This window comes from Electrophorus electricus, chromosome 5 (assembly GCF_041902795.1).
Source record: "Electrophorus electricus isolate QZ-2024a chromosome 5, ASM4190279v1, whole genome shotgun sequence".
NCBI lineage: Eukaryota > Metazoa > Chordata > Actinopteri > Gymnotiformes > Gymnotidae > Electrophorus > Electrophorus electricus.
This window is the reverse complement of record NC_137501.1, coordinates 30,758,266-30,771,189: the sequence shown is the minus strand read 5'-3', so window position 1 is coordinate 30,771,189 and position 12,924 is coordinate 30,758,266. Positions and strand designations below refer to the sequence as shown.

The window sequence follows — 12,924 nt, the reverse complement described above, 5'->3', positions numbered from 1 at the left end:
CAACCCCCCCCCCCAAAAAAAACCACGTCTAATATTCCATATCTAGAGGACATGCTTGGTAATAACATATTAAACAATATGGGCTTGTATGCTAACCAATGTATGTTACTACCCTATACACAGTGTACATATGGAACAACCACATATGAAAATACTCTGGATTTATTATTATTTTTGCTTGTTAACTGCAGGAACAATTATAATGAAAGAACACGGAACAAGGAAGAACAATTTCCTTCTTTACTGAAGAACAGTAAAAGGCACATATGACAAAAAAAAAAGTCTGAAGAAAATTAATTAAAATTCAAGGAAAATATGTTAATTATATAAAACATAATTATAATGTCCAAATTTGCTAGTAACACTTTGTGAATGCTAAAATATGCAACAAATGCAGAATCACTGCCACAGATTAATCATTGATGCACAGAAATTTGTATTAATAATTGCCCAAAATTTTCATAATGTTGATTTGCTGTTGAGTGATAGCCAAAATGTTTAAATATACTTACCTGCTGTTCATCCATACGTAATTCTAACATGTATGAGTAAAAAGGTATGTGAGCTCACCAACAGAAAGAATGTCACCCTAGACAGATATCCCTGTCTTATATCTAGTTTTTCCAAAAGTGAAAATATTTTCCTGAGACTGGATTAAAAAATCTAAGATTTTCTATGTATACCCATGACATTATATTTGAAATATAGAGCAAATACACATTTGTTACAGAGGAATTTTCAACTTAACACTTTAATAATTTAAAGTTATCATAGAGTCATTATCTTTAACATGCTATTGTGCAACAGCCACAGTCTCCATATCTACATTTTTGTCTATTTTTGCAACCATGGATGAATAAGATGTCAACGATGGAATGTGTTAAAATGCACCCGTGAACAAGACAGAGGAGAAAGAAAACAATGGCGAATTGTTGTTAGATTCCACACACCCAGTCGCGATCACTGTGAAATATTTTTAAAGGTTTCTACAGCTACGTCATGCGCCCTCTGCCATATAAAATAGCCCAAACCAAGGCATGTATTGTTTTAGCACCCTGCTCCACAGGACACAGGATCACATCATTGGCGGCTTTATAAACTGGAACACACCATACAGCACGGAACTGTATCTTAACCAGTTTACAAAGAATTATCTAAGCTGACTTCACAAAGAAATTGGGTGAGTTTCACGTTTCACGTTTCTTTTTAGTATTTTCAATTTAAGGTGTTTCTTTCTCTTACAAATGAAGTGGTAAAGTATTTTTTCAGTTGCGCCAAGTGTGTGATTTCAATATCTAAAATTAAAACTTAATCAGAACAAATTGTCATGGTCTCAATTTTGATCACATATCCTAACTTTCATTATAGACAAAAACTATGGATATAAAATACATACAATAAATGTGAATGAATTAGAAGATAATTTTTCAATAAATATATATTTTTTAGATTTATTTTTTGTCACTTGCTTCTATTGGGTGTTACTTCTTGAGTACAGTCCTGGATCTCTCATTTGTTTTTAATTATTTTAAAGAGTACTGTACACTAGAAAGAAATTCTAGTATTTTGTTATTGACATTTACATGCCTACTGTACATGCCTAAGTACTGTAAATGATATATATTATTACTAATATATATTATTGAGATCTTGGCTGACACTGGTAATCTGTTTACACCTTATTAATGTGTGTTAATGTGTGTTTCATATCCATATCTGGATTTCCTTTGGCCAGATTCCATTTACATTTTCATTAAAATGTGTCCCCAATATGACCAGATGAGATTTGGTTGTACGTTCCTGCATAAAAAGCACATCAACCCAGATGCAATTTCTGTTTTACTGCCCTTATCATACTAAAAACATAAATCCTCACTGGCTATTACCAGTGCATTATATACTGTCAATATTGGTAGATATCATTGATAACAGGCAACGAAGCATCTGCTTAAGTGCAGGAACACACGAAATATTAGATGTATCATAGGAAAAATGTTGGAATACAAATATTTCCATAAAACAATGTTTTATTTGAATGCATTTGAAGAAGATTTCTCAAAAAATAAGCATTTCTATTTTAACACTATTCTTTTTGTTAAGTGTTATTTATCAAATACAATTCAAATACAATTTTCTTTTTAACTATTTGAAAAGTAGAGCTGAACACTAGAAAAAAAAAGTCAATGTGTACTGAGAGCTGGGCTGAGAATATAATATTCATTTTATGTTGTTGATGGGATCTGAAGCTTGAAACGCAATGGGATAAAAATGAAATGCTTATCAAAGGCACACAACTACACTGGGAAAGATGACTTGATCTTGAAAGAACTTTGCTTGAGTTTCACATTGGGTTCAAGCGCAACTGGTTAAAACCATCAAGGCCTAATACTGGTTAAAACCAATAGCTGGATAACATGGTTACACTGATTCCAGTTGTGCTATTTTAAAATCTCCAGTTGACCAAATTGAAAATTCCATCTTTTTCACATTTGTACAGTAGATAAAACTTGTAGCTAGAGACTAAGTTGTAAGACCCTTGAAGCCAGAGTCTGGATAGTAGAAACGGGTGATAGGTCACTGTGTTCACCTGACACCCAACCATATTTCAGTACTCAAACTGAATAATGGTTTGCTAGCTAGAAAACCGACTAGCTGGGTTTCTAGCTAGTTAACCTTTTCTTCTAGGCATTTTAGTATTATTTTAGATACCTTGGCAAAGTTAGCTAGCATTTAGCTAGATATCAGAATTAAACACTCACTTAATAAGCTTCCCCTCTAAGGACTCTTGAAACACTACATTACAGGACAAGCTTCTGTTTCGCTTCACTTCGCTTCAGCCCTGTCAAACTAAACCAGCATTCAGTTATCAGCTCTGTCAAACTTTATAAACTGTCAGGGCTGTCAAATGCTGAAGAAGCTTGCTGTTTTTTGGCCTGTGCTTATGCTTTGAAAAATTGAGCTATTGGAAAATGTGCAGAGCATCCACTATTTGATAGTATGCTGTATCTCTATTAAGCAATTTGCCATGCCCCTTCGAATTTCAGCAGATTTTATAAAACATAAAAAACATTAAAAAAAAGAGCAAATATATAAGCATGAAGGCAACATATAAAACACATGAAACACCACTGCCAAACAGACCTCAGTGGGGTGTAACTTGGAGGGTTACTTGTGGGAGGAGTTAAAGAGGTATCAGAGAGAAAGGCTGATCCAATTTTCATCCACTGCAATGTCTGCTACGCATCTACTCTCCGTAATTAAACGCGATTATAACAAGAACCTGCTGTTGTACATTACAAATATGATATATGAATGGTTGATTTCAAACTCTGCTGATTCTTAAATATTATGTAGTAAAATATATTATGCATTCTTAAGGTCTCATTCCTAAAATAATCAAGATGAATGCAAAAGCATGGACTACATTGTTTGTTTTTGTGGGTAAGTTACATGCTTTCATCACAATTTCACTTCATTTGAGTACACAATTTTACAGTTATTATTACTCAATTTATATTTACATATAACATCGTATGGCTTTGTCCTTCACAATATCCATATCCTACCTTCTCTCTTTATTGCTGGAATAGTTACAATGCTTAAAACTACTACTGCTGATCTGACAGCAACTGCAATAACTGCTATTACAGGATTACAAACAGCAACATCTGCTCAGACTACTTCAACAGAGACTGCAATAACTGCTACTACAGGATTACAAACAGCAACAACTGCTCAAACTACTTCAACAGAGACTGCAACAACTGCTACTGCAGCATTACAAACAGCAACAACTGCTCAAACTACTTCAACAGAGACTGCAACAACTGCTACTACAGGATTACAAACAGCAACAACTGCTCAAACTACTTCAACAGCGACTGCAACAACTGCTACTGCAGCATTACAAACAGCAACAACTGCTCAAACTACTTCAACAGAGACCGCAACAATTGCTACTACAGGATTACAAACAGCAACAACTGCTCAAACTACTTCAACAGCGACTGCAACAACTGCTATTGCAGCATTACAAACAGCAACAACTGCTCAAACTACTTCAACAGCAACTGCAACAACTGCTACTACAGGATTACAAACAGCAACAACTGCTCAAACTATTTCTTCAACAAAGACTGCAACAACTGCTACTACAGGATTACAAACAGCAACAACTGCTCAAACTACTTCAACAGCGACTGCAACAACTGCTACTGCAGCATTACAAACAGCAACAACTGCTCAAACTACTTCAACAGCGACTGAAACAACTCCTACTGCAGCATTACAAACAGCAACAACAGGAGTAACGACAACACCAACAACTTCCCTAGCAGTAACTACTACTTTTGCAACTAATTCAACAACAGCAATAACAAGTACTCCAGTAATTACTATTACTCCAGTAACTACTACACTAACATCTATGCCAACAACTACTGCTACTACAAGACCAACAACTTCCACGATAGGACCATCAGCATCACCAACTGCTCCCACTGGATTACAAACAGCAACAACAGGAGTAACGACAACACCAACAACTTCCCTAGCAGTATCTACTACTTTTGCAACTAATTCAACAACAGCAATAACAAGTACTCCAGTAATTACTACTACTCCAGTAACTACTACACTAACATCTATGCCAACAACTACTGCTACTACAAGACCAACAACTTCCACAATAGGACCATCAGCATCACCAACTGCTCTCACTGGATTACAAACAGCAACAACAGGAGTAATGACAACACCAACAACTTCCCTAGCAGTATCTACTACTTTTGCAACTAATTCAACAACAGCAATAACAAGTACTCCAGTAATTACTACTACTCCAGTAACTACTACACTAACATCTATGCCAACAACTACTGCTACTACAAGACCAACAACTTCCACAATAGGACCATCAGCATCACCAACTGCTCTCACTGGATTACAAACAGCAACAACAGGAGTAATGACAACACCAACAACTTCCCTAGCAGTAACTACTACTTTTGCAACTAATTCAACAACAGCAATAACAAGTACTCCAGTAATTACTATTACTCCAGTAACTACTACACTAACATCTATGCCAACAACTACTGCTACTACAAGACCAACAACTTCCACAATAGGACCATCAGCATCACCAACTGCTCCCACTGGATTACAAACAGCAACAACAGGAGTAACGACAACACCAACAACTTCCCTAGCAGTAACTACTACTTTTGCAACTAATTCAACAACAGCAATAACAAGTACTCCAGTAATTACTATTACTCCAGTAACTACTACACTAACATCTATGCCAACAACTACTGCTACTACAAGACCAACAACTTCCACGATAGGACCATCAGCATCACCAACTGCTCCCACTGGAATACAAACACCAACAACAGGAGTAACGACAACACCAACAACTTCCCTAGCAGTAACTACTACTTTTGCAACTAATTCCACAACAGCAACAACAAGTACTCCAGTAATTACTATTACTCCAGTAACTACTACACTAACATCTATGCCAACAACTACTGCTACTACAAGACCAACAACTTCCACAATAGGACCATCAGCATCACCAACTGCTCCCAATGGATTACAAACAGCAACAACAGGAGTAACGACAACACCAACAACTTCCCTAGCAGTAATTACTACTTTTGCAACTAATTCAACAACAGCAATAACAAGTACTCCAGTAATTACTATTACTCCAGTAACTACTACACTAACATCTATGCCAACAACTACTGCTACTACAAGACCAACAACTTCCACAATAGGACCATCAGCATCACCAACTGCTCCCACTGGATTACAAACAGCAACAACAGGAGTAATGACAACACCAACAACTTCCCTAGCAGTAACTACTACTTTTGCAACTAATTCAACAACAGCAATAACAAGTACTCCAGTAATTACTATTACTCCAGTAACTACTACACTAACATCTATGCCAACAACTACTGCTACTACAAGACCAACAACTTCCACAATAGTACCATCAGCATCACCAACTGCTCCCACATCTCCTGCAGTAACATCTAGTACACTAATAACTACACTAACAGCAACAACCCCAACTACTGCTAGTACAACACCAAACAATGTCTCAACACAAACATCTTCAACATCACCTGTAAGTACTGCAGTAACATCTACATTAACAACTAGTCCAACCTCAACAGGAGAAACATTAACATCAGTTACCGTAACCACTACTACTCCAACATCTACTACCCATACATCAAATACAACCACAACAGGACTGGGAAGAAGTACTCCAGCAACAACTATTCCAACAAAAATTACATCTCCTACTACAACACCAAAAATGACATCATCCTCTGAAGCAATATCTGCTACAAAAACCATGCTTCCTTCAGCAACTTCTCCAATTGAACCAACATCACCAACAAGAAGTACTCCAGCAACACCACCATCTTCTGCTCAAGCATCAACTACTCTAGCAACTAATATGACAAGAACAGGAACAACTACTCACACAACTATGCCAATAACAACAACAGGGAAAAACTTACAAAGTACTACAAATAATAAATTAGGATCTACTCCTATAACTATAACAAGTACTCCAATAAGAACTACTATGGCAGTAACATCTATTACACTAAGAAATACATCAGCAACTGCAAGAATTAGTGCTACACCACCACACGCACCACCAACAAATAAAAGTACTCCAATTATATCTACTGCAAGTAGTCCCATATCAGTTATAGTAACTACTACTCCACAAACAACTACTATTCATACATCAAAAAATACCTTAACAGCCCTATTAACAACAAGAACTCTGGCAACAACTATTCCAAAGACAATTTCAACTACTGCAATAACAAAAATGACATCATCTTCTCTAGCAAAGTCTACCACAAAAAACACTCTTCCTTCAGCAAGTTCAGCAACTTTAGCAAGAACAACACCACCACGAAGTACTCCAGTAACACCACTGCCAAGAAGTACTCCAGTAACATCACCACCAAGTACTCCAGTAACACCACCACCAAGAAGTACTCCAGTAACACCACCAAGGAGTTCTCCAGTAACACCACCACCAAGGAATATTCCAGTAACACCACCAACGAAGAGTACTTCAGTAACACCATCCACAAGAAATACTCCAGTAACACCACCAACAAAGAGTACTTCAGTAACACCACCCACAAGTACTCCAGTAAACCCACCACCAAAGAGTACTTCAGTAACACCACCAGCAAGAAGTACTCCAGTAACACCACCACCAAGAAGTACTCCAGTAACACCACCACCAAAGAGTACTTCAGTGACACCACCAACAAAGAGTACTTCAGTAACACCACCCACAAGAAGTACTCCAGTAACACCACCACCAAAGAGTACTTCAGTAACACCACCAGCAAAGAGTACTTCAGTAACACCACCAGCAAGAAGTACTCCAGTAACACCACCATCAAGAAGTACTCCAGTAACACCACCAACAAGTACTCCAGTAACACATTTTCCCCCATCAATGCCACCAACTATCTCAACCATTTTCCCCAACCAGTACCAATCATCATCTACTACACCAACAACTACTCTGACAAAAACAACAGTGACAACAGCTAGAACAGTAAAAGGAACAACTACTCCTCAAACAAAATCTACAACTACTACAACATCTAATAAATCAGGAACTACATTTTCTACTATATCAAACAATACAACAACAAATGCAACAACGTTATCGCTAACAACGACTACTACTATTGCAACTACTACTCCAACACCACACAGCACTACCACAGCCAGAGTTGCAATACCAACACTGCAACCAAATACTCAAACAGCTACTACTACTACTCCAACAACAGTAACTACTACTACTACTACAACCACTACTTCTACTACTCCAACAACTACAACTACAAAAATGAGTACCACTACATTAAAAACTACAACTACTGCAGCAACAACAGCACTTGTACCAACACGTCCACCCCCAGCTGTTACCCTCCAGTTTGTCATTGTTACAGTGTATATTCCAGCATACAGTGACTCCACTACTCCAGAGTTTAAAAGCTTAGCTGCTCAAATTACTGGACCAGTAAGTATAAGACTAATACAAAAATGTGTTTTTGTCATTTTCTTAGATAGCTGATATAATTTTTCAAATGAAAGACCATTCTTGTAAAATTCGAAATACATCATTGTTGCTCAAGATCTTTTCACAGAACATACAACAAAATAGTAAAAACAATTTTAATGACAGGATTAATGGATATTTATGAATATCTCTTTGTAGATGAACCAGATGTACAGTAAGCAGTTTGGAGCACTCTTCATCACGGTTATTGTGCTAGCCTTTAGGTAAGCATTAGCACTTATGACTCCAGACTTTTTTTAATTTCAAGTATAAAGAGCATAACGGTGTGACACACCCTAAAACTTGAAGTAATATTAGGCACACTCATACAAGAATGTGGCATGTTCTCATTTGTAGCTTTATTCAAATATTTTTTATGTAAATCCAGATTTGCTGTTTATCTTTTATACTGGTACAGATTCTACTGTTTGAACAGCTAAAATCACATTTATTTGTTAATTTATTTTCAATTTTTATTTTTGCTTTCTCACCAGGCCTGGTCCCACACGTGCAAATAATGTGCAAGCAGATGTCCAGTTAATATTCAATGAGAATTCCACAAAGCCTATCCCAGCCAGTACTGAAATTGTGAACATTTTTCAAGCAGCTGTAACAAATCCAAACTCAGGATTCAATCTGACAGTGGATGCAGCCTCAATCACTGTCACCAGTGAGTTCCTGAGTAAAACATTTGCCAGATTTATGTATGTTCGTATGGATTATTATTAGGATTATTATTGTTGATACTTTAAACATTTGTATTTATAAAGTTCAGTTTAAAAAAGATTTGTAAAAGTATATGGATATATATATTACATTTGTTTGTTTGTAATATATATTTCCATAATGCAAAATGTCAGCAACTCAAACAAAAACTCTTGAATTCACACATAAAAATAAATATCCTACTTCTGTCTTTCAGGTTCTCCACAAACTATACCTGTGATATTCCTAACAAATGGCACTTTTAGTAGTGCTCTCTCAAATTCATCTTCAGATTTATTCACAAACAGATCACTGATGATTAAATCAGGAGTAAGTATGAAATAATCTGGTGATGATTTCAGAATTATTCTTCTAAAAATTGTGTTTTTCTTTTTAACCACCTATTCACTCACTTTGTAGCTTGTTCCTTTTTTCGTTGCTGACTTCCCTTACTCGTTCAGCACATTGACCGCTACAAATTACAGGTGATTGCACTGTGTGAATAAGTACATTTGTGTACAGACTTATGCTAGTCCAAGCAAAAGTGATGCAAAATTGCTCAGGTTTGGAGATGGCAAATGATTTACATTTGCATTTTCGTTCTGGCTCACTTTACATTTGCACATCCAGTGATGGAGGTCTTACCGTTACTGGCATAGCGTCGATCTGGAACTACATAGACCTGTCTTTTGGTGCTTCTGCCACACTGCCCACCAGCACCCAGATTGGAGAAACAATAATAAGAGCAGCAAGAAACAACACCCTCCCCTTTCAGATCTTCACCTCTAAAATTATAGTGAATGGCACGGGTAAGTATTTTATCTACGTGTTTTTTATCTACAAGTAATTTATGTATAAGTCTAAACTACCAAGCCTATGCTTTGCTGCATAGCTCTGTGATTTAAAAAAAAGATTTTTGAAAAATAGCAACATCACTAAAAAATAAAATATGAACGTTTGCCATTTTCTCTATGAATAATGTCTGAACTCATCTTGGAGTTGGTATTTTGTGATATTCCTGGATTTCACTAAGAAATATGCTCTTTATTGTTATTAAAATTAAAATTATAGTGAATGACACTGGTAAGTAATTTATAGGGATAGTTTCTGGGATGTCATTACTTAAAGTTTATTATTTATGGGAAAACTAAGATTTTTGAATAATAGAAACAATATTATTAAAACACACAATATGTACATCTACCATGCTCTGTTAGTGAAGTTGGTTGTGGCATGGCTAAGTTTTGCCTGTTTCTCAGCATGCTGTTTAATTGCCATCTTGTGATCTATATTTGGCAAGTAATTCTCTGTTATTCAGTATTTTATTATCTATATTTTTATTGCGTTACAGTAATATCAGCAGGAGACGTCAGCAGCAAGATCAACGTGTTCACAGCGTCCTTCTTGGTGGCCATGTCACTTCTGGTCACATGGTCCAGATGATATTAATGTTGGTATTCCGACTCAGAGACTCAGTGCCTCCTTCATATAGCAATGCAAAGATCGCAAAACTTGAAAATATGCCTTGCTGACTCTCAGTCTTTCACCCTCTGGGGTCTAAGCCATTTTCGCCACTTTTCATATACCAGAATAATGCTGTTTTAATAAAATGTAATAAAATAAGAAAATAAAAGAAAACCCACACCATTTTTGAACAAGGGATTTTATGAAAAGAAAATTATGTCCCAGGCCTCTGATACCTGTGTGTGCAAAATGGAGCTACAAGATAAATGTATTAAAGAACAGCTTAAGGAGTCAATATCCTTAAGATCATTCACCATTTCATTTCAGCAAAGATCTGCTTGGAAACAAAGATTTTGTATCAGAATAATTTATAAATACTACACATTAACATTTGTTCAGCTACTATTTACTATTTGCCTGTGAGTACTGTGGCACACTACTACCATACCCACTTTGTGATTAAGGTATATTTGTAGTGTCAATTCCTCTAATTAAACTTTCTAGTCAGTCAATCACTACACTGCTTCCCAAGCTTGCATAAGAGACTAACATTTATTAGTCACTGCAACAACCTGCCCATTCCGCATTTACCGTACATCCCTTTGTTTATGCTGCCAATGATTTGGTGAATCTATGAAATGTTTGATGACTTCGTATCTGATATTTCTTTGCAAATGATATTTGAATCATTACAATAACCTAAAATTGAATTTTATCTTCTTGTAAAGCATATGAACTCTCTACATAGGGGAGATTCCACTGGGTTTGTCATTGTCCATCACTGTTTGCTATGACATGCTGCCATGACAAAACAATCTCTCTTTGTGATCAATGAGCTTTTATAGTCTTACTTGCAGTTATTTAATTGTGCAATCAAGGGACAACTTTTTAATATAGCGAATGTTGATTACTAGCATCACAAAATATTCATACAAAATAATAAAGCATTAAACAAAGAACCTGTATCTTATAGCTTATATATCTGATGCACATTTTTTTAATTCATTTAATCATATCTGATCCATCCAGCTCACTTTCTATAACCTTCATGAAAACACACAGTAGGTTACCAGGTCTTTACATTTCTATTTAGAAACTGTAATATATGCTGTTAAACTCACTCTCTCTCTCTCTCTCACACACACACACACACACACACACACATGTGTATATATCCATACTCTGCATATACCCCCTCACACAATTGTATCTTAGACAGCAGAAACTCAAGGAAGATGGAAATGAGAAGGAAATCATGGGAGGAAAAACCCCTGCACGGTATGTACCACTGGCAGATAGCAGAAGTGCCTGATATGAAGAAATCCTACCAATGGCTGGAAAAGGCTGGATTGAAAGACAGCACAGAGGCACTAATGACATCAAAGGAACAAGCACTAAACACGAGATCAGAAGAGGCTGTGATCTACCACACCAGGCAGGACCCCAGATGCAGACTGTGCAAAGATGCTCTTGAGACAATCCATTACATAACAGTGGGAAGAATGTAAATGGAAAGCCATAGCCAAGTGGCTGGCAGAGTGTACAGAAACATCTGTGAGTACAGGCTGGAAGTTCCAAGGTCTAAGTGGGATATACCCCTAAAGGTGGTGAAAAATGACCGCGCTAAGATCTTGTGGGACTTCAAGATACAGACAAACAAGATGGTAACGGATAATCAACCGGACATAGTAGTGATGGACAAACAGCAGAAGAGGGCCTTAGTGATAGCAACATACAAAAAAAGGAACACAAAAAGCATGAGAAATTCCAAGGCTGAAGGAAGAAGAAAAGAAAAGATGTGGGGTGAAGGCAAATGTGGTTCCCATGGTAACTGGAGCACTAGGGGCTGTAACCCCCAAACTGGGAGAATGGCTCCAAAAGATACCAGGAACAAAACCTGAGATCTTGGTCCAGAAGAGTGAGAGTCCTGGACTCTCTACACAGGACTCTCAGGCTCCCAGGCCTGGTAAAGGACCCGAGTTTGAAGGAAAAAACAGCCCGGAGGGTGAGTGGGGAATTATATACACTGCCTGGCAAAAAAAAGGACACCACATGGATTTAACTAAGCAAATAGGTAAGAGTCTCCCACTGGATAATTACTGCATTGGTGATTATGTTTCAAGGGGCAACAAGTTATATAACCTTAACTGATGCAGTGAGTAGTTTCTCATTTGTTAAACAACCATGTCGAAAGACACATCCTGTGGTCATGGAACAGATGTTAATCTGTTTCAGAAGGGACAAATTATTGGCAAGAATCAAGCAGAGAAAACATCTAAGGAGATGCTGAAACGACTAAAATCGGGTTAAGAACTGTCCAACGCATTATTAAAAAGTGGAAGGACAGTGAGGAAAAATCATCTTCGAGGAAGGAATGTGGTCAGAAAAAAATCTTGAATGATTGTGATCTGCAATCACCTAAACGTGTGGTGAAATCAAATTGTAGAAAAACAGCAGTAGAACTCAGGGATATGTAAGAGCATTTCCACAAGCACAATGCAAAGAGAAATCAAGGGATTGGAACCAAACAGCTGTGTAGCCTTAAGAAAACCACTTGTCAGTGAGGTTAACCGGCATAAAGATTGGACTCTGGAGGTCATGTGGTCTGATGAGTCCAGATT

The 12,924-nt window shown here is 36.9% G+C and overlaps 1 protein-coding gene across 1 annotated transcript; it reads left to right on the top strand.

Moving 5' to 3' along the window:
• The first annotated feature begins 1,072 nt into the window (after window positions 1–1,072).
• Window positions 1,073–11,684, top strand: LOC145657882 (uncharacterized). The gene is made up of 10 exons (XM_081714328.1): window positions 1,073–1,180; window positions 3,379–3,441; window positions 3,651–4,744; window positions 6,733–8,095; window positions 8,294–8,358; window positions 8,629–8,804; window positions 9,057–9,169; window positions 9,260–9,324; window positions 9,470–9,648; window positions 10,191–11,684. The coding sequence occupies exons 2-4, from the start codon at window positions 3,402–3,404 to the stop codon at window positions 7,615–7,617; spliced, it is 2,019 nt and encodes a 672-aa protein (XP_081570454.1). The 5' UTR covers window positions 1,073–1,180; window positions 3,379–3,401; the 3' UTR covers window positions 7,618–8,095; window positions 8,294–8,358; window positions 8,629–8,804; window positions 9,057–9,169; window positions 9,260–9,324; window positions 9,470–9,648; window positions 10,191–11,684.
• Window positions 11,685–12,924: the final 1,240 nt, after the last annotated feature.

Bases quoted from the DNA above. Each gene is read 5' to 3' on its own strand.
- LOC145657882 (XM_081714328.1), top strand. From the start codon at position 3,402: ATGAATGCAAAAGCATGGACTACATTGTTTGTTTTTGTGG. The intron at 3,442-3,650 runs GTAAGTTACATG...CTGCTATTACAG, and splicing joins TACATTGTTTGTTTTTGTGG to GATTACAAACAGCAACATCT. The intron at 4,745-6,732 runs GTAATGACAACA...TACTGCAAGTAG, and splicing joins TACAAACAGCAACAACAGGA to TCCCATATCAGTTATAGTAA.